Source organism: Haplochromis burtoni, unplaced genomic scaffold (assembly GCF_018398535.1).
Source record: "Haplochromis burtoni strain Fernald_Lab_line unplaced genomic scaffold, NCSU_Asbu1 Contig_154, whole genome shotgun sequence".
In the NCBI taxonomy this organism is placed as follows: domain Eukaryota; kingdom Metazoa; phylum Chordata; class Actinopteri; order Cichliformes; family Cichlidae; genus Haplochromis; species Haplochromis burtoni.
This window is the reverse complement of record NW_024582515.1, coordinates 1-23,368: the sequence shown is the minus strand read 5'-3', so window position 1 is coordinate 23,368 and position 23,368 is coordinate 1. Positions and strand designations below refer to the sequence as shown.

Below are 23,368 nucleotides of genomic sequence, written 5' to 3'. Positions count from 1 at the left end.
ATTATTTCATCATGCATTGCCGTTTCCGCATTATCCTTTTTCAGAGATCGCGGGTGTGGCGCTGTATTGCCCGTATCCAGCTGTCATCCAGGGAAGCGAAAGGCCTATTTTATTATTATTATTATTATTATTATTATTATTATTATTATTATTTCTATTATTAAAAAAAAGAGGTGATTGACATCTGAAAGGAAGGAAAGAAAAGCTGGTGATGGGAGACTGAAGCAGAGGAAATAAATGAGGGGAGCTGCTGAACTGATGGACAAGACATGGAAATGAGAAACACTTAACAGAAAAGGCTGTGAGGACAGGAAGGGAGAAGAAAATGGATAGAGAGGACAAAGTCACGATTGTGACTGCAAAACACAGCCTGAGTGAAGCAATGTTTGAAATCATTATTACTATAATGCTCGATATGAGGATGAATACTGAAAATATTCTCTAGTCTAATAGTTTCCAACAGCAACACTGGAGTGATACAATCCAGATGAATTAATTGGTGACAATTCAGTGCCAACATTCACAGGGATTTTGAGTAATGTTTGCATATTATTTATGGTCTAATAGTGCTGATGGGCTGATGAAAAATCATGTCAAGAAAGCATGCATCAGATCAATGAGCACTCCGGTGATATTTATTTAAGTGCAAGTCATCTCTTATGACAGCAGCGCATTAAGAGCATTATGTGGACAAGCTGGAGACCATCATTAAGATATTAATGGAAGGCTTAATTATACCCAAGTGTTCTTGGGTATTTTATGTGTAGAGAGGGAAGGTGGGTACACACCACACTGAAGTCCAGATTCTGTTCAATCCACTCCTGGCCATCCTTGAACTCCTCGTGCAGACCCATGATGTACAGAGTATCTACTGCATCCACGATGGTTGCCCCCAGTTGAGAACTACCTGTACAACACACAAGATCAAACAATTGAAATTCTTCCATCAATTATTGCTCATATGAATATTTATTTATGCAATTAACAGTGACATTGGTTTTACATCCATCAGAGGCTCTCCCAAAGACGCATGCATGGAAAAAGCTGCAAACTGTACACAGTGCAAGAGATGCACTGAACTTATTAAGAGAAAGTGAAAAGTCAGTGCAGATAACAGTTGGATCTATTTTCTACAAAGATTTAGCCTGTGCAGCGTTATCGCTCCAACAACGATGATTTACCCCTAACCTGAGGATAAGCACGTCACATATCGCACTACTCAGTCCAAGAGGCCTGCATGTGTGTTGCTGTTCTTTGCCTCGGTTGACAACAGTTCGTCCAATCCACTTTAAACTTGCTTTACTGATTATTTTGTGTTTTTGGAGTGTAAGCCTGTGTACGTCTTTGACAGGACATTCACTGATCACATGGTCAAGATAATTTTCTCTCTGATTAGCCACCGTCTCATTTGGCATTAGCATTGTTCTTCAGGCTCGCTCAATGGGTTTGTCTTTATTAGCACCAAACCCTGTAGCTTTCCTTTTTCCAAAGTACTAATAATTTGTGTGTCTGGTGGCTTTTAGAAAAACTGTGTGTGTGGCGTTAACTGAAATTTATCAAATATAGCTACAATTACACACTCTACTCTCGCTTACGTTACTTATACTGTAAATTAGTGTGTTTAACTTTAATATAATTCATTTATTACTTAAAGTATGCTTACATTTTTGCTCAATTTACTGTGAATACAGAACAGGCTTGCTGCTGCTGTAAATGTACAGCTTTAAATCAAATCATTGGACATAATTACAACAACCCAGACAGCAGTTACATTTAAAATGTTTATAATACTTCAAATAAATAGTCGGATGCGCATTCACAGCCACAAGCTAACATGACAATAGCTTGTGACATTGACACACCACCACATAAACATTCGGAACAACAAACCAATAAAAAAAAAAAAAAATCCCTCTCACGCAGTTCAAGATGGATCTTTTAAAGCTAATCAGAACTCAGATCATTGAAATCAGCAAAAAGTAGACACAGTTAAAAAAAAAAAAAGTCCAAGAAGCCAAGGAAGCTGCAATCAGTGCATTTCTAATAAAAAAAAGAAAAGAAAGAAGGAAAATAAAAAAAACAGAACTTAAAACTGTTGAATTAATATTTTCAGAAAGATATGGAGTGGCCAATCAATGGGCAAAAGCATTAAGCCAAGGCGAATGGTAGCAACCATAAAAAATGATCAGTTTGCAGCCACAGGAGCAGCTCTGTGTGTTTGTCTGTTATTCAGTGACATTTTAAAATGTTTTTCCTTTGCTAATGTGTGTTCATATAAAGCATGTCACAGTAGGACTAATTCAAACACATTGCCACATTTCATTGCCTTTTCCATTCTGAGGAAGAGACTAGTAATCATAAGACATTACAGGAACAGGGAACTGCTTATTATAAGTTATTAAAACGGACTTTGTGCCTATAAGGTTCAACTTTATGTAAATCAAAACCCTCCTTAGAAATTAAAGTGAAAAAAGGAGTTATAGGATATTATAGGAAATATCATCAAAATGACTATTTCATCAGATCATCTACACCCTTTCTACTATTGCCTTCCAGTTTTCTTTAGTTCGGTTTGCATACATTACCACCATATTTCAGAGGTAAAAGTCAGTGGCACTGCCCTTTAAAGCCGTCCCCATTTCAGATCAGAAGCTGCGTGAACAGCTAGAATTCCTGAGTCTGCTCGCCATCCCTTCTTATCTATGAATCCATTCAAAAGGAGAGTGTCTGGCTTCATGCAGGAGCTGCAGTGTTATTATCATCATAGACAGGAACCTCTAAATCACTCTAAAAATACACTGCAGTCAGGCGGGCGGAGCTGATAGCAAGATGCCCTGGCTGCCTGCCGGATCTTGACAGATTGGCGCGACCGTTGGTAGAGCAGAGCCCCTCTGCTGCACCACACAACCCCCATCTCCCTCCCTTCTGTCACTTCCATCACCTACAGGTACGCTTGAGGCTCCCATAGCAATGTGACACTGCTGACGCAAAGACAGAGGCCTGTCAAAGATACCATCTCAGAATACTCCTCTAAAGGTTTTGTGCAATAGCTCCTAAATGCAGTGCTTCCTATGTGTTCACAACAATGACACCTCTGCTCTGTCAATCATTAACACTGTTGTGTTGTGAAGCAAATGAAATGTGACACTAACATTTTATATACGGACCCGTTTTCTTCTAAAACAACAAAAGGGTATCAAACCTCTTGTCTATGGTCCAGAAAAGAGGATTTTAATACCAAAAGGAGTTTTGGTGTTTATCAAACATCTTGAACAGAAGACATCCCAGACAACGCATGTTGTGTTAAAATGTCTTGGATTTGAAGATAACAATTTGGGTATTGATCCAAATAGAAATAAAATAGCCCTTAAAATCCTCTGTAAGTGATTATTCAATCCTTATGTTCATGACAAAACCTGCAAGTGATACTTCAAAGAACTGGAAATACTGTAGAGTCTTTACCTTACAATATAAAGCACCTTGAGGTGACTGTTGCTGTGAATTGGTAACATATAAACAAAAAGGATTGGACTGGATTAACTGATTGGGGACAAATTGCCCTTCTGTATGTAGAGCAGAAGATCTTAGCGAAAGGCTTTTTTCTTTGTTCATTTTTAAAAACTCCAACTTCTCACGTAGTGAAGGTGTTCTCTGGGTTTTTCACCTCGTCCGCGTTTGCCAACATGAAAACCAATGACAGCGGAGCATTTCTTTGGCCAATCCAATCTAGCAACAACCTCATCAAATGAATCACCCTCCATCTTCTAATCCCAACTCCAAATTCAAAGCAAAAGAAAATTTAAATGTGCAGATTACTTATGTGTATCCGCCGGACTCTTCTGGGTGCGTTTCTCTAACCTTGAGAAATTCTGCTCGCTCTCATCTTTGGAAATAACCTTGTTATTACACCTGGAAAGTTTCTCTCTCCAGCTCAGCCTCCATCTTTTCGTCTGCCCCTCCCTCGTATACCGAACCATCTGCTTGTGCTCATTCATCACTGTCTTGCTGCGTTCTCCCTAATCTTTCCTTGATCGCTCCATTCAGAACCCAGATTCGCGAACAATCCATTCACGCTTTTTTACATATACATCTCATTAAAAAATTTATTTTTTGTTAATTTGACTCAACATCTTTCCCTACGAACGGTCACCATGCATCTTCCTGTATCATCTGTCATGTCCTGTTGCCATGGGTTTTCACGACCTGACTGCTCTGCAGCCTTGATATAAACAACACCAAAGGCATCACATGAAGTTGAATTGGTGCTTCCAGGAGTTGATTTTAGGGTTGCCAGGCGCTGCTTATCAGAGACAAATTGGCCGGGATGACGTTTATTTATTCAGGGAATTATTGCCACTGCCTCGTGCACACAGACCTCGCCAGCTGCAAACCAACACACACTCTCATCAGGTCTCCTGCTCTTTTAACATAGATTCATGTACTCTCCCTTCCCTTTGATACACCACACAGCTTCTCACTACTTCAACTGAACTCCACCCCCCACTCTTCAACATGCTCTCTCCATCTATCACAATTTCACACACCTCTCTCTCCCTCTCCCCCTCCATTATCTCTCTCTCCCTCTCCCCCTCCATTATCTCTCTCTCCCTCTCTCGAACACTCACACTCTCCGTCCCAGGCTCCGTGCCGGTTTCATTAGACGACAGGTTTCAGAGGCACGAATTCACACGAGGCACGAAAACGTGATGCCATTATTCAGTCTCCATTCTCCCTGTCTTGTAAACTGTCGGCTCAGGGAGAGTGGGAGATGATTGAGAGCTCAGGTGTGTGTGTTTGTGCGTGTCATGCATAAATTCGCTTGGTTTGGCTCTGAATCGAATGAAAATGGAAGAAAGTGTAGAGGTGATGTGTGGAGATGCATACAAAGCATTTGTGTTTCAAGCGTCCGTGTCGTGCCTTGTGTTTCTTATCATGACCTCTACACAACTCTGTGGACATGCAGGTGTAGTTGCAAGTCTACTCTTCTTACTCCTGTACAGACTATTTCTCCCTAAGATCCAGGGCTGCCCTCCGAAAGCTGAAGTCAGAGATCCCACATTTAAGTTGCAGTGTGTTTGAGGACGTGTGATGAAGCTGAAATCTGAGGTTTAAGTGTTACCAGAAGAGCCATTCCCTTTAACAAATCTCTGTATGATGCTGCGTTTACTGACCTGCAAGAAAGTAAATAAGGGTCTAGTTCTTGCCAAATTATGAGACCCTTCCTCCCTTCAGTAGAGAAGAGCTGATCCAAACAGAAAAAGCTGACAATGTACCATGCTGCTCGAAGCCTGGTACATTTAAATGTCAGAAAAAGTTTTTAAAATTCTAAATGCAAACTCTGAGGAAGAGCTACTCCTACTACTACAACAAACAGGAAATGTGTCTAGTGTTCCACACTGCTGAATCTAAATAACACGTGTTATAGGTGCTTGTTATTCCAGGAACTCATTAAGATAGATGGACACATCAGCCATCTATTTTAATTAACATTGCAGCTAGAGAACTGCAGGTCATGAAATATTAAGCCGTGGAAGTGCCGATTGCAGCCACATGTAGAACGAGGCAGGCTGTGCAAACAGAGCACTGGGGGAACTAGACTCTCTATTCAGTTCACCTATAGAGTGTGGAGAACTAATCCGAGCAAATAAAGAGTAAAATTAAGAGCAGAGCAGCAGGATTATGCCGGTTTCAGGACTGAAGAGCAGAGATGAAGATGTGAAGAGCTGCAGAATGAGGTGGATCAGTGTGAACAGTGAGAGGTTGCAGGCAGACGTAGACAAAATCAGAAACTTTAACTTTTCTGATTTATAAAATGAATAAATCCTCTAAACTTAATCTTAAATACCAGTGTTTTAAATCTAACTTATAATTTGGAAATTATTGTAAAAAGTTATGTAAAATGAACAATTTTACATTTACAGGAAATGCCTTTTGTTGCCACTACATCTGTTGTTGCAGGATGGGGCCAAAATCTTTCCAGTGGTTTAAAAAATGATATTGAAAATCAAGCATTTTCCTGGGTATCAGTATTGAATTTGAAAGTATCATGACAACCCTGCTCCATTTAAAGAAACAGTATTTTCTCTGGAGTGTTCAGGATACCTGGAAATACTCCAGTTCGACTTTAACAAAGTAGCTGAGTTCAGTTAGTGTCACAGGGATTTAATCTACTATCTAACTCTATCATAAATGGCATCGTTTCTTCACAAATGCTGCAGCTGTTACCAGCAGAAAAAAATAATTCCTAACATATATGTGGTGCAATTTTGGGAGATGTGAAATAAAATAAGCTGGAGTCACCAAAGTCAAGATTACCATGATGCCTTTTGCTTTAAAGTGAACCTTTGTTCCAACAAATTTAGCAAGCACAGTTAAAGCGCCCTGCACAGTTCTGGACCGTTTGTCCTCTTCTATGGACCCAGGTCCTGTGTGGCCCTGCAGCCTGTTCTGTAATATACCCAGTGGCAATTAATGAAGCCAAATCAAACTCCCCAAGACAATTCAGACTAGCCTGGCTGGCGATGAGTAACTGGTTACCAACTTATTTGGCAGCAGAATTAAACATCTGCTGTGTTCTGTTTTCTGCCTCAGAGTGTTGCTGGTCAGTCTGGGCTTTTCAGCTCTACATGAGCTCCCTGGCTAAACCTCAGCCCGGATGCCCGTTTCCAGGTTCGGTGCCAAAGAGCCTCAGTCGGCACTGGTCTGAGTGTAAAGGTATTTGCTGGCATCCCCTTGCCCCATGTGCAAAGAAAATTAAACAAATAGCTTTGACAACAGTGTCACTTGTGTTTGCAAATGAAGAGTTGAATGGTCAAAGGATTTCAGCTCAGTTAATGATGACGCAATCGAATTAGATAGGCCACCATTATGTGATTATATGACAATATGTGCAACTCTCCTGCACTATGGGCGGAGCTAGGATTATAGGGTTACTGTGAATCCCTATATCACATATATATCCCCACATGGCTACTGTGAGTGTTTGTTTTTCACCCTTGAGCCTAGTTTGAATACAAAGTTGTAATAAAACTGCTGGTATTATTTTCTGTAATTTGGCCTGGCCTGTCACGGACAGAACACCACAGGTCTGTCTAAAAGAACACGACTCAGAACTGAATATTAACTCAGAAGAAAGAAGAAAACAGATTCAGCAAATTTGATCTACACTACATTTTCCATATCCAACAGACAAGTTATACAAAGTTTAGATAGGTGTCTATGCTCTTTTGGTGACTGTGCTAATCTTTGTGAAAAATAATTAAAAAAGCTAATAAAATAAGAGATGTGAGATGTGAACAATGTTCCTTAGCACTGCAATCAAGTTAAAAAAAATGTCTTCTTGTCAAGAGGTAATAATCGCCCACAAGGACAATGGAACCAGAAAAACATCTGCACAGCGTATTTTTCATCACTCCATTTTATTAAATCTTAATGACTAAAAAGGTCATCTAAATGATCCATCTGCTCAACTGTAAAAAGAGAATATATGGGCGTTAAGCTGGTTACTAGGGCAATTATCGCAGCCTTTCTTGTACAAAGTTACTGCAATCTAGCCTTTCAAAAGCTCAATTTATGTTTCGTGAGTCAAAGTCTCCTTTGTTTAAAACACAAAGCATAATGTCAAATGTGGGTCTTTGTCACTGACAGACAAAAAAAAACAAAAAAAAAACAACAAAGCTGAGGAAAGTCATCTGTATGAAAAGAGAACGTTGGCCAAGATGTGTAAGTGTGGGCAATGGGGAGGAAAGAGGAGTGTGACCTTTCCTGAAGTATTTTAGTTAAATAAAAGGTCAGCAACTCCTACAAAATCTAAATGGTATGCACATGAAATTTTCTGGGAGACAGAACTATACAACCAATTTATCTGAAACAAATTCACATCAAAACAACTGGGCCGCCGAGTACAACTTTTTCACAGCTTTGCACTGCCACCAAACCTCCCTGCACTGTACTGAATCAGATCCCTTTAACAAAAAGTAACAACCCGACTGGTTCCAATGAGCCCAAACCAATTATTCAGCAGCAGTTATACAACCTTGATCATCATCTGCTCACATTGATGGCAGACAATAAAAATGCCAAAGCCTGTGGGTACAAACCTACAAGGTGATGTTTTGTTTAAGAACCTTCCCCTTTTTCTTCTCTGTTTGAGAGGCTTATGCACATTCCTGCTGGACTCAGCAGCAGGCAAATCCTTCTGTTTCCTGCTGTCCAATTCGGCACTGGCAGCCCTGCTGAAAGTTTAATCTGAAAGGGAGGCTCACATTAATGTTCTGAAGAAGATTTGATGCCTTGTTTGGGAGCAGAATTCAGGTCTTACTCTAACTCTCTTTTCACATTGTAACTGTTCCAAAGCCTGTCAGGGTAGGAATTATGTAACAAGCTCAGTCATAAATAGAAGTACCAATTAATTCTAGCAGGTACAGATCAGATCTGAAGTGGTGTCAAGAGGTTACAATTACTAATAATACATTTTTAGAAGCCATAAAAAATGCATTTAACCTTAACCACTAATGTAAGAATTTCCATTTGTTTTCATTGTTATGTTTCACTGCTATCAGATTACAATATATCCAATAACTTACTAATAACTTACTTCCAACTCGGCAAATCAAGTCCATTTGGCAGGTGAATCTGTGGAATATAGTGATGGTTACTGCTCTAACTACAGCCTGACATCATGAACCTGTGATTCCAGAAACACTAAGAATTTCAGTGAGCAAATTTGCCACCGTTACCACTGTGAACCTGAAATGTGCAGACAAGCATGGCAACAGTAACTAAGAGGCATGGAGCTTAGTGAAGCATCAGCTGGATTTCTCTTTGTCTTCCCCTCCACGATCCCTGATCTCTGCTTCACGCTCTTCCTCTGCTTCCTATTCTGCTGCAGAAAGCAGTCTCGAGTCTTTGGGCCATCATTAGGAAGCAATCATCAGGCAAACCTTTCACCCCACTCCACTCTTTCTTACTGTCTCAGTCATCAACACATCCAAGCATACAACGTGCAAGCTTTGGGAGTGAAATGCCTTCAGTTAAACATGCATGGCTTCTCATCCAACATGGAAAATCACTTCAGTTACTAAGTATTAACCAACAGAATATTAGTTTCCCATTATTTCCAAAATATGAGATGAATAAGAGTTTCCTTTTACAAACAAACAGAATAATTTTTTTTTAAAAAGCTTGTGTTATAAACTCTCGGCACTGTCAAGTAAATTTTCCTACTTGAAGCACACATGACCGTGAACAAAGTAACCTAGTTAAACTGTGGTTGTTTGGAGGTAAAACTGATAGTGTCTCATCAGTTTTACCTGTACACGAGAGATGTGTCTGCAAATAAAATGTAGAAGGTGAGTGATAATGACACCCTGTCAGGTGAAATGTTAGGAAGGTATTTATGTATGCAAAACAGATCTAAGTTCGGCGACTCGCCTATGAACAGTAAGGGTTTGGCTGACACTGTTTTACACTTACGAGCACCAAACTAAGACCATGGTAATAGTGCCATAAGATTTCTGGAATCAACCCTCATGAAAAAGGCAACAACAGTGAGGAGTTTTGGATAATAGCTTACAGCTGACAGCATGCTGCATCCATAAAAAGATAACTAAGTACTAGAAGTAGGCTCTGTGGGTTATTCAATATCTTGCGATCAATGCTGACAATACACCCAGAGCAGCACAAGATGCATCGCATTGCTTTTGTTTGTATACAGAGACTTTATGGACATGCACAAATACTCTAACATATCATGAATACCCCAACGCACTTTGATTGGTGGTTGATCAATGGTCATGACAATTTCCATATTAATGATCAAGGAACTGACCTCATAGCCAAACAGTCAAGGCACACTTTGGTACAAGAACTCAGTTTATGGCACTAGATATTACTTATTTAATATCTGCACATAAACATGTTATTTTGCTTACTGATCATGAAGCCATCACATAAAGGCATGTAAGCAACAGGGTCAAGTAAAGTTACATGACACTGAGTGAAAGTGGTCATTACATCATCCACACAAACCCAGCAGAGATAATGTGAGAAGGAATGAAAATCCAGTAGCTCTACAGAAGATTACATGGCTGAGTCTACTGATTAGCAAAGCTTGAAATCAAAGTAGGGTTTGATCTGGTATTTTTACAGGACTCTGAAAGTGACTGAAGCCAAAGAGAACCTATTGGTACACAGAGGGCCTGTAGATAGTCTTCTAACCCCCCCCCAAAAGAAAAATGACTCGTATACTGAAAATCCTGTAATAATTCTTTTTGCTTTAGTTGAATGCAGTAATTTACGAGCTTTAATGCCATTAAGAAAAGCAGCAAAACAAAGAAACAGCATCAAATGCTTTTGAGATTACAACCGAGAATGTGTTGTTGAAAACTGAGTTTAAAGTGACAGATCATCTCTGTGGGCAAACAACCAAAGTAATCTTGTAATGGAAAAAGCATGCTATGAATAATGAGGCAGCTCTCTCCAGTACTGAGCTGACAGTGGAGCCAGGTGTCCAAGCCTCATCCCCGCTTTGCATCATCCCCATCGCCTCCAACCTAACAGGCCTCTAGCAACAACATGCCTGAGGCTGTCTGTAATATCATTTACTGTGAGCGTGTCAAACTGCCGCTGGGAAAAAGCCATGGGGATGAGATATGAGCAAATCTCCACTTGCAGGTTTAGATGAAAATCGCTGGACTGCAAAACCAATAAAGCAATAACAGCCACTAGACAGAGTATGGATGGCAGGCCTCAGACTCACCACTGAACTCCCTCGCGTGTCGCGAGACGAGACTAAAGCCGCTGAAATTACTTCAAAAAGCCACAAATTAAATCTATAGAAAGTAGCAACCCTAAGAAACAACACTCCTCAATTTCTACTGCAAGTAGGGCTACAACGATTCGTTGGCATCATCGATGACGTCGACTACAACAAATAGTCGACATTTACATTGTCAATGTGTCGTATACTAATACCACGTAAATGCATGTTTGTAACTGCAATACACTACAGGAAGCTATGGGGGCAGTATCGCCTCCATCGTCTGCCAAGACTGGAGTCAAAACGAATGAAAAAGATCGCACTGCAAACGCAAAGCACGAGGACGGGAAAAAAATTAATTGTCTACATGACTGTTACCGCATCATCATATCTAATTCTGTTTTGTTCTGTTTTAGTAGTATTAGGCACAGGCATATACTAGTTTTAAAAAAATCCAGTGTATTTGCTACTTTTGTCTTACAGAAAGGTCATGAGTTATAGTGGCTTGAACTGTGTAGACAAAGGATGTGTTTGGATCTGAAGTCAAAAATCAACTCAGCTCATCTCAACAGAACAGGGTGGAAAAATAAATGCATCAGCATCAGCGCGAGGCAGAGGAGACAAGGTTATCTGAGGCACAATGGGAGCCCTGGTCCACTTGTTACCATTCTGGCCAGCCCTCTTCTCTCAGGACAGATTAAGGCTGAGCTGGAAGGCATGCAGTGAGCACAAAGAGCTTTACGCATTTTCTTTTTTAACAGCTGCATGGAGGGCATGTTAAATAGAAGCTAGCTGTATACAAACTGTTATGTATGTAATGCTTTTGTCGGGAACAGAACGCTTCTCAGTTCTAGCCTGAAACGGGACGATGCCGCGCTCGCTTGGTCGGAGATGAGAAATCTTTCCACATTGCCCTCCAGTCAAAAAGTCAGGTTCAGAATTCAAGTTTAAAGAAATGCAAAGGGATACTTTTTATCCCAACGTGCAGTGCATCAGGGTCTAGCAAATTATGAACGTGGTTTAAATCCATAACTCGCACTATTTTCATCCAGTCAGCCAGACTTTTGGATGTCTGAGTCCCCCGTGTTAAAAGCAGTCAATGTCAGTAATAGCTAACACAGCAGGAGGTCCACTGCATCTCTCAAATACTGCTTTTTCTTTCTGCATTCTGCACTCTCTCCAAATCACACCAAAACACAATCAATACCGCCTGTAAGAAGACAGGATACGCCTCATCAATAATGGAAGTGTGTTTTGTGAGGAGCGCAATGCTTGATTTTGCCTTGTGTCTTGCTTGTATTTTATTGGCCACCCAGTGAATAATAACAGCATCTATCCAGAGTCAGCTATTACAAGGCGGCAGGGGAAAACCACCCAGACAGACACAATGATAAAACACAAAAGGACATGCTGCAGATGAACAGTCAGACACACATGAATACTAACAAATGGAAGTGCGCACACACACACAAGCAGCATCTATCTACCATTTAGCAGCAGCTCATAAAATAACAGAGGCGCCTCCGGCCAATTTGCCAGACGGAACGTTCCAATTTGACACAAACGCCTCATAAGCATGCACCCTCACACCACACACACACGCACATAAACGCACACATCCAGCAACATTAGCATAAACACACAAGTCAAGCTGGCAACTCAAACAGATAAACAAGCAAAAAGCCACATTTTCACAGGAATAAGCTCACAGTATCCAACGACTTAAATGAGATTTTGCGTATCATTATTGGCAGTGATTATTACTAACACATCTATCGATATTAACCATAGCTCTCCTCATCTTTTCACCATTTACTTTCGTAATTCAAATGAATCAAACACGACACAAAGGCAAAGGCTGCAGCCTACACAGTCATTCCATCCAGCTATTGTTTAGCAGGTTATGTGCTAATTGCGTCTTCTTTACAAAGCTGTGACAGAGGGCTGGATAGCTCTGGATAGCTGTGTGCCTACTTCATCAACTCTGAAAGCCATAGACCACAGATGAAGACATGCAATTGACTAATAACACAAGGAGGTACAAGAAAACGCTTGGGAACACTTTGGAATAACCTGGATTTCTCTATTGATTACTGACAGAATGTGACCACCTAAGACAACTGTGGACATGCACCATCTGAACTAATAGCACACAGGCAGTTTGAAGTGGCCAAAGCAAAACTGTAGAGATGCAAGAAGCCTGAAAATGCTACACGTATATTTCTAACATTCTGGCTGGAACAGAAGCATATTTCATTTCTAAAGCATGGCAGAGGCTTGGGTTTGATTTGCTGACTCTGAGCTTGGTTTGCTTTCAGCACTGAAGAGAACACTGAATTACACTCTGCATCAAAAAAGCTCAGGGGCACCCATAGTACACAAACTACTTTTCCGGGATCCACCATGATCTGACTCACATGAAGATCTGACCATTTTTATACGTAATAAAATGAGAGATCTTCATAGCTCCAAAGGATTCACAAATGTACAAATGCCTTACAGCAACATCAAACATGAGCACATATGAAAAACAGCTTTGCTAGTGCAATTATTTTGCCCATTTATCAATTAAGAGAACTATTTTCAGAACTTTTGGTTCATAAAGATACCAGTAACATTTTCTATATCAGAAATTTGGACAACCTTGCTGACAAAAATTCCGTCTTAACTGGGCACTGGTTATTTAAAACTACTATTATTTCTTCACTTCAGCAGCTTCTGTTTTTTAAAATGCCTCAGGCACGAGCTAAGCCAGGTATAAATATTGTATTTGTTACAAGAATGAACTCAAGAACCTTTGTGCTCTCTGAGCTCTCGGGGAACTGAGGACTCAGTTAGCTGGGCTGCACTCGTACTAATAGATTTACAGTGTATAACCAACAGGTCAAATTAGCCAGGCAACCCGGCCAATCAAAGCAATCTGTGCTTTTAGGGAGGAGGTTTTTAAGAGACAGAAGCTAAAACTGAGCATTTCTGGTACAGGATATGAAGAGATATTGCAACAGACAACAGAAGTAAAAAAAAAAAAAAAATTCTGAACAAGCATCCAAACATATCCCAAAATAAAATGATGAATCTGCAACTGAGCATAATACGAGCACTTAAAGTTTGCATAGTTATGAACTTGCAGACTATTCACAGCCAAAATTTATCAGCTCCCATTTGCCCAAAGGAGCTTTGCAGTGAGTTTTAGCCCTCTGCATAGCCTGTGTAGCCTGCAACTTTAGTGTTTTGGTTAATTGGCGCAGTTCTTAGTGGGCGGTCCTTCTCAGTCAATAAGTTCTAAAAAGCCTCTGTACACTTCAGACTACACAGCAAGCAGCAGACAGGCAGAGTGGAGCATCAGCTGCTGAAGAGCCAGATAGTTTTGTACAAGTGCTGGCAGAGACCAAAAAAGAAAGACTTCACAGACTTCCAAACATATAGATATATAGATAGAGATAGATAGTTTAAGCCATAATTCAGTCATTTTAACATTTTATATGAATCGTTTCTGTAAAACATATTTAGTTTGAACAGCAGGTAATGTTGTTAATGTTTTGAAAATGTACAAAATGTTCAACTACAACAAGTGTAGTGGCTGGATCATTGTGATCATCATAGATGGCAGATAAAGAGGTGCATACCAATAAACAAATCCCGATTGTCTCTCCTTGTACAAAAAAGAATTTCTCACCAAGCATTATCAGCTACACTGTCTAATTTTAAACCTAACACTACAACTTTACTGTGATAAGGCTGACACATTGGAGTGTTAGCCCAACAGTGAGATTATTTGAGTGTTTATTGCTCACTAACAAAGTGCAGATCTATGCACTAAATAAAGACTTGTTAAATATCTGCAGTATCTCAAATACATTTAGATTTCTCCTGTTCGTCACGTGCATCCTCTTGTTGCAGCCTCAGCGATCCTATGCTCGTGTTTGCAAACATTTTTTTCCCCTAATGTGATATGCATCCTGCTGGAGGCACTATCGCATGACCTTGTCCACAAGAGAAGGAGCCGTGTGTGTTTGTCTGAGTGTTAGGAAGATGGTGTGTGTGTGTGCACATCACGCATGCATCCAAGTGCGACTTATGACTGTGTGAGCAAACTGCCGATGGGTAAAGGCGGCAGTATCTGGCTTACCAAAGATATTTGTGGAATGTCCTTTCTTGGCGATGGGCTTTAGCTCGTTGTGACCCCAGCCGTACTGTCTGTAGCTGTCCCAGGCATGTTTCATCATCTAAAAAAAACAAACAAACAAAAAAAACAGTATGTTAGAAGAAGCAAAGTCCTTTGACACGTGTGACATCACTGTCACAAAAAACAAAAGGGACACAATCATACAGTCATCATGGTGGTATGATTTCAAGTTGCACTGATATAATTTGCATTTGAGCATTACATTGGTTTATTTACAGCAGCTGTTGTAGCCTGGGTTAGTTGTCATAGGAACGTGAAATCCACCAATCAATTCAATGCAAAACAACAGTGTTTTTCTACACACAGGCCCAATGGCAAAGCCTCGTCTTCTCTCTCTATATATATATATCATTATATTGCATTACTTCCTTTCAACCAATCATACAGACATCGGTCCACTGAACAGAGAAGAATAAGACTCTACTTTTCATATGAGCTTTGAAAAGAGGCTGGAAAAGAGGAGACTCGGGGAGGGAAGGAGGATAAAAAGAGCAAGAGATTGGGAGATGAGCCCTGACATGGAGGCTGATGCTGTGAAGAGGCGCTCCAGGGCAAACAGAGAAGATGACACAGCCAAGGGAGGAAAGAGTGCCAGCTTTTACTGAATCAGTGCTGCTCTCTATCCATTTCAAAACACCTCCTCCCCTTCGCAACTCTTACACATGTGGCATCGACAACAGAAAAAGAAGGCACATTTCCTGTCCATGTGGCCGTGTATTGTATATCACACTCTCATTTATATGGATATCTGCTGATTTCTTGCCCTCTGTTGCAGTCTGTCTACATGGCTGTTACCTCATCATCATTTCTGGTTAATGATGATCTCGGTTTTGACAAAGTGACTAAGATGTACAGCTCTTCCCAATACCAATTGAAAGCTGGGGTTCCCCCAACTACAAGCTACAAAATTTACAAAAATTACAAAGTGCATCTCTGGCCCATAAAATATAGACCTGTCATTTTACGGCCACCAAGCTACGCCAGTTTCCCTCTCTGTCCAACAGCCTGCCTCTTTATGCCACCATGTGCAGATGAGCATCCAAATCCTCTTCCAACTTTCTCTCTCCTTGGAGCAGGCATGCAGCCAAGCTAATAAAGACAAGGGCCAGGAGTTTCATTGTGTTCTTGGCTTCGTGGCTTTCCATGACGCACTCCGTTCACGCACCGAGGATTATAAATCAAATTAATACGCACCGGGACATGGACACTTAAACGTTGGCTGACTCCCTCTGATATGTGTTGATTGGACGCTTCATCAAATTCTGATTGGCTCATATGCCAAGGACAAGCGCTGCAGTGCGGGGAGCTTGACAATGTTGACAAACTGCTTATTTAAAGGACCTTGGAATACTAATTGGACATTAGGCTACAAAATTCAGTGATTGATTCTGACAGCTACCGCTTGCCATCACAGTATCTTGGGAGATACATGCAAAGGATTGGGGGGGAAGGGGGTGGATGGGCTTGCACTGACCCAGTGGCTGATGCACTCTACAATCAGAAGTAAAGCTCCTCAGTAATTTGCTGCAGAGAGGAAATAGCAGCCAAAATGAACACTCCTGTGACCTGTATTCATCAATATCCCTATGAAAGGGCACTGCAGGATGCTAGAAGGTGGCTATTAGCACCAAAGATATTATTATTATTATTATTATTATTTGGCTTTATGTTGTATTATGTAGTTCAGAGTAGGGAGCAGGAAATTCTGTTAAATTATCCATGTTCTTGTTCCACACTTCAAGTGTTGCTGGAATTAATCTGTTCATGGACACCTTCATAAGAACTTGAAATACCAATTTCATAACGGAAAACATGAAAAAGTTTTGTGTTTAAGCCAAACTGAACACAAAGCATCTAACACCGTGATAAACTGTGCAACAAAGGGTATGTTTAAGTTAATAAACCGTGTTCCCACCCACACTGCACCAAAGATTCCTCCACAAAATGTGCCGTGACACACGTCTTTACCTCTAGTCAGTGCTGCTGGTGATTACTTCTCTTTTCAGTTAGTACCCACTGTGAATTACTACATCTCGGAGTGTGGAGACATCCGACAGCTTGTGGTGTAGGATAAGGGGAGCCTGTTCAACTCTTCAGAGAAGCACCAGTAGAAACACAATGCTGTCGTTTCACATGATTCATCTTTTCTGTGGCAGCTGCTTATACTTATACTATTGTCTTGCATATACTTTTAGTTTTAAAATCCCACTTCTATGCTATTTTGCATTTTTCCCCCTCCAACTCTTCGATTTGAACTGCAACGAATGGACAAGCTAATGTTTTCCTAAGTTTTTTTTATTGGACAATGGCAATTTGTTTAAACCATTACTTACAAGATAAGAGGATTTTTCCCCCTATAAAAAAGTATAAATTTGTAGCTTTCTCATTTGGAGTCTAGGCTGAATCTTACTATCTGCAAGTCTACCAGATCCTGCCTCATTAGTACTTGTCATGACTTGGTAAACATCCTACTGCTTTTTTGTTCTGCCAGGTCTGAAGAACAAACTACTTCAGAAAATGCAGAAAAATATAGCATTTATCCAGGTATAACAGCCTGATGTGTTTGTTGTTGCATTGTTTTTTCTTTTTTCTGCTGAAGACCGAAAACTGAAAGATGATGCAAGAGGTAGTACATAAGCGTTTTATTTATTTATATCCGTTATCTGTCCAAGTATACATCTCACAGATTAAAAATCTCTTTTTCTAAGAGAGTTTAGAGACGAGGAGGAAAATGTTTTGCGTTTGGAAACAGCTCATCAGAAAATGTCTTCACTCACGATGAATTATTATTGCGATTTTGACGAAATGCTGAGTATTGCAACAACATACATTTATCAGCTTTTTAAGCTGTAACTTATGTCCTCAAAGTTAGACTGTCAAAATTTTGTTTATCCAATAAAATAAACATAATGTTATCTTACTTGGTTATTTTTTTTGCAACAAAATGGCATTAGCAAGTATACCAATACTGCAACCAAAACCTGCCATAAATGTTTGTCACAATCTGCAACTAATGAGGTCAAGTTGGGAATTATGTGCAATCTGTTTCTGATAATGCAGCAATTAACTGATAACTCGAAGCTAAGTGTGCCCAGTGTTGGATGCTCTTTGAGTCGAGCCGGTTTCATGCAAGTCTGTTCAACTAACGTCATCTCAGGATGACTGTGCATGGGATGAGCCCTCTTGTTCATAGTATTCATTCAACTATTTAAATGTATTTTTTGAAATACTGATATTTGGTGTATCAGCATCCCTTGACATGTATCAAGATATGGCACGTCAATCCAGAACACCAATAAAGGGAGACAGTAGCACTGTCAAGAAATATGAATATGTCTGTATGTTCATAGGCATCTTTTGTTTTGTAACCATTATTTCTGAATGGCTACATTAGCCAGTGATCGAAGCGCTTACTTGTAGTATAGAGAATTTTTAGAAACAATCTCCTGGGAATTTCTCCTTATTTTTCCAAATCCAGGCCATTTTTTAAAAATTAAAAAGTCATTAGTCATAAACTGGATCATCATCAATCAGCACACTCGTCTCAGTAAGGCAGCCTGTCCCCATTTCAACTGCATAATGAAACTCATTCACACATGGTTTCAGTGTCTGAAGACCAACTTAATAAAATCGTGTCTTGTTGTGTTCTGTGCCTAAGGATCGGGAAACCTGTGACTGAAGGTTTTTATTATTGCCCTCTACAGTGTTTTGCTTATTTTCATGCTTCCCAGTTTCTATACTGCAACTGCAAAAGTATTAATCATGCAACATTATACACTCCAGCTCACTCTGGAATGAACTGGCAGCCCAAGAGTGGCCCTGTGTTATTAAGGTCAGAGCCAGAGAGAGATTAAAAACCTCTCTTTCCCTCCCACACCTTATCAACTGATGAGCTTGAAAGTAAAAAGTGAAGTCTCACACACGGTGCAGGGTCCAATGGAAAAGGCAGTGGTATTTCTCATTTGAGGAATTTATTTGGCCAGCCCACAAAAAAGATTTGTCTTTCCATTTTGGTTGAGGAAAAAAAAAATGTAAAAAGCAGTCCGAAGTGTAAAAGGATTTAAAAGGTTAAAGCAAATGGTGAGAAAATGTTCCACTGTGAGATACACTACCAGTCAAAACCATCTAATTTAACGGTTTTTCTTTATTTTTACTACTTTCTACATTGTAGATACATACTGAAGACATCAAGTATAAGAAGAAAGATATATGCAAAGAAAAAAAATGCTAAATAATTCTCAATATGTCCTATGTTTTAGATTCCTGAAAGTAGCCACCCTTTGCTTTGTTGACAGCGCTGCAAACCCTTGGCCTTCTGTCAGTGAGCTTCATGATGTAGTCACCTGAAATGGTTTCACTTCACAGGTGTGCCTTGTCAGAGCTTATTTCTTGCCTTCTTAATGGGGTTGGGAGCATCAGTTGTGTTGTGCAGAAGTCAGGTTGGTGCACCGCTGACAGCCCTTTTTGACGAATGTTAGATTTCATATTATGGCAAAAACCAATCAGCTAAGTAAAGAGAAACAACAGTCCATCATTACTTTAGGAAATGAAGGTCAGTCAGTCTGAAAAATTGCTAAAACTTTGAATGAGGAGACTGGTGCAAATCAGGCTTTTATGTTCAAACAGCTGCTAATAAACCACGACTAAGGAAAAGCAACAAGCAGAAGAGTTTGTTTGGACCAAGAAACATGAGGAATGGACATGTGATGAAAACCTGATGGAAGACCTGTGCTTTGGTCTGATGAGTCCAAATTTGAGATCTTTGGTTCCAGCTGCATTTGTGGGATGCAGAAAAGGTGAACGGATACTCTCTACACGCATGGTTCCCACCGTGAAGCATGGATGAGGACGTGTGATGGTGTGGGGGTGCTTTGCTAGTGACACTGTTGGGGATTTATACAGCATGGCTACAACAGCATCCTGCAGCGACATGGCATCCCATCCGGTTTGCGTTTAGTTGGACCAACATTTATTTTCAATACGACAATGACCCCAAACACACCTCCAGACTGTGTAAGGGCTATTTGACCAAGAAGGAGAGTGGCCTCCACAGTCACCTGACCTAAACAAGATGGTTTGGGATGAGATTGACCACAGAGTGAAGGCAAAAGGGCCGACAAGTGCTCAGCATCCCTGCAAACTCCTTCAAGACTGTTGAAAACTATTTCAGGCGACGACCTCATGAAGGTCATCAAGAGAATGCCAAGAGTGTGCAAAGCAGCAAACAAAGCAAAGGGTGGCTATTTTGAAGAATCTAAAATATAAAACATGTTTGGAGAAATGTCCCACTTTTTTCACTACATAATTCTGTATGTATTCATTCATAGTTTTGATGCCTTCAGTGAGAATCTACAATGTAAATAGTCATAAAAATAAAGGGAAACCATTAAATGAGAAAGTCTGTCCAAACATTTGACTGGTAGTGTATGTAATAAATTACTGCAGCTTTGTATGAATCTCTCAATATGTAATGCATTTAATGCTGCTCCAGAGTCAAGAATGCAAAATAAAACCCTGATCTCATGGTAAATGGGCATTATTAAGACTGAAATGTGTGAAAACAGTCAGCAACCAATCTGTATTCTTACATAGACATAAAATTGTAAATTTATCCCAAAGACACGATGTCTTCTTAAATGTTCTTTATTCACAGAATCCAACTCCCTAAATCAAGACAATTAGCTGTCTTAGTCAGAAAGGCAGGTTTGGCTCCATCTTCATGGGTCTACACAATGTGTTAAAAGCTATGACCTTCACAATGGCAACCTGGTAGGCTGTTTGTGCCTGCCCTACACAAGAAGCACAATGTGCCCGTGGCCATTTCTTACCCAAAGTACCAGCAGCACATCATTCAGACACCCTTTATGGCTCATGTGCCGCAGTCTCATACACACAAACACAATTACAATGTACAGTCATGGACAACCACAGGGCAATGAAATATTCGTAAATCTCTCTCTAGCCAGCGGCTGCAACCAAGGCCATTACTCGAGAAAAAAATAATGTATATTAAAAAAATAATACAAAATAAATTATTAAAAAAAAAAAATCAGCTCAGCTCACACAGAAGTGGGACACAATGACAAGCTTTTGGAGGTTTGGGGAGCTGGAGAGTTATGTGCTGCTTAGAGTGACCTCCAGAGTCAGTCTGACTGATTTAAAGCACCCGTCTGCCTGCCCTCATCTTTCTCATCTCCTTCCAACTCACCCCATGGAGGCCTCGTATCTGGCTTAACGGAAGTCCTTTCAGAAGATGCATTAGGGTGGTAAGAGTGTGACATCTGAATTGCCTCTTGCAGTAAATACATTCATGGCACTTAAGCAGAGGGTGGCAATAAATTCCCCATGAAATTGAGGCAGTAAAAAAGTCAAGATAGGCTGTTTTCAAGCAGCTCTGAAGCCAAGAGTTCAAGAGATGGTGGCTCATAATATGGTTACCTCTGTGTTATGTATGGAACCTCCATCCAAATCAAACAATTCCCCCCATCATGACGGCAATCCTATCAATCTCTGGACAAAAATCAACGGGGGCCATGTTTCCAGGAGACAATGAGCATGTCTCAGAAGCCAGATTTTAATCCAAATGGTGATTGCAAGTTATTAAAGGCATTTATCAACAAGTATAGATTAGTAAACTCTTATTATAGTGAATTAAATGACTATCAGCGAGAGTAAGGCTTCCAGGTCCACCAGGAAGACAATGGCACCCTCTTACAGCAGCAGCCTCCCTCAACAAGACAACAAGCGACAATCCAAAAGCTTTTCCTGAACAGATTACGGTGCTGATCTTGCCAAACTCCAAACATCTGGATCTAAGCAAACATCCAAAAAATACACTAGAAAAGTCCAAATCACAGAGGCTCAGCACCCCAGGTTAACCACAAAGGTTCTTTGTCCACGAGTTGTAGTTTCAAGACATAATAGCAAAGTACAAATTATTAGGCAGCTAGTTTTAATGTTGTGACTAACAATTGCATATGGAACTACCAATGAGTAATGGCCTATAAATAACTAAACATATGAAATAACTCACAGTTTCAAAGGTAATGCATCATATTGACATTTTCAAGTCATAAAGAAGCTGCAATGCTTATGGATTTTATACTGATAATTTTTATCAAAGCTGAACTAGAAGAAAATGACTAAGATTAGAAGTGAGAACCAAGAAGATTATATTTTCCAGTGAGATGTTTTAAAGGGGAGAGGATGACTCACCATAAGTGCAGAATAGAGTAAATATTAGACAAATAAATCAGGACTTTTTACATTATCTAACCATTTTTGCATTTCTTTTTTGAATCAAGTACACAAGCTAAACAAGCCTAAGCTTTACCGCATCAAACTTGGAAAAGAACTGTAAGTGAACTTGACACTGTGACCATTTATAATAAACTTGTAGGTAAACATTTTTCACTATTTGAATATGCAGCTTGTTTTCACATCCAAAATATTTACTACATACTGCTGACCAATGTTCCCTCTAAGCTGCGCACGTGTGCGATTGCACACTGCTGGCACGCTCTTTGCGCACAGAAAATCTGCGTTGCGCCCCCAAAAAAATCTAACCTGAATTGAAATTAAAATTAAAACTTTAACAATTCTGTTTTGCAGTGTTAGTCAGTGAGTGACTGGCTGCTCCCGTATGGGATTAGAACGATGCCACCTTATCTCATAGTCCAGCCAATGATGCGATTCACATATACGCAGCTAATCAACGTCGTTGACAGACTATGACAGCGTCCTTATGTGCCGACACCGGTGTTTTAGCTAGCAAAGCGGCGTGGCTGATGTGGAGTGAAGCCACGTTAATGACAACGTGTAGAATCATTGGAGATGTAAGCAGGACAGACAGAACAATTGAAAAAGTGTGGACTTTACACCAGTTTTTAAATTGTGCTGATAGGCCACGTAAAACCACAGTTATGATAAAAACATCTGCAATCTTTGGTTTTCTTCCTGAATACTGTTGTTGTTTATATTTACTGCAGGAAGAAACGGTAAAAACTGCATTTTATAAGGAAAACGCTTGAAAGCACTCAACACAAGCAAAAACAACACCAAAAAACCCAGCCTTTCCTATTGGTGGAAAAATGTACCATGTCAACCAATCAAGGGGGAAGTTTTGGGAGTGACACATCTCTGAGATGTGAGAGATTTGCGACGTTTAGCGCAAATCTTGTGTAGTTAGTGTGTAGTGTAGTCAATAGTTTTGTTGTGTGTGTCAGAACAATGAGGCGGCTGCTGAATGTTACATGTGTTACAGGAGTGATACATCTCATGTTGTCAGGCCTGCAGGTATCAGGCTGTTGTTCTCCTTTATCTCTTAGTGGACAAAATATTTTTTGTAGTGGCACAAATAATTTGTGTGGCATCAAATTTGATGCAGAACAGCTGATTGTTCTGTAAATAGTTTGAAATGTTGA

The 23,368-nt window shown here is 40.1% G+C and overlaps 1 protein-coding gene across 1 annotated transcript in view; it reads right to left on the bottom strand.

Moving 5' to 3' along the window:
- man1a2 (mannosidase, alpha, class 1A, member 2) overlaps positions 1-14,985 on the bottom strand; it is a gene marked incomplete at its 5' end in the record, with an annotated part of 107,548 nt that extends 92,563 nt beyond the window's left edge. The window contains 2 exon segments of the mRNA XM_014336868.1: positions 789-907; positions 14,889-14,985. Of these exon segments, the coding sequence (XP_014192354.1) occupies positions 789-907; positions 14,889-14,985 (216 nt within the window).
- Positions 14,986-23,368: the final 8,383 nt, after the last annotated feature.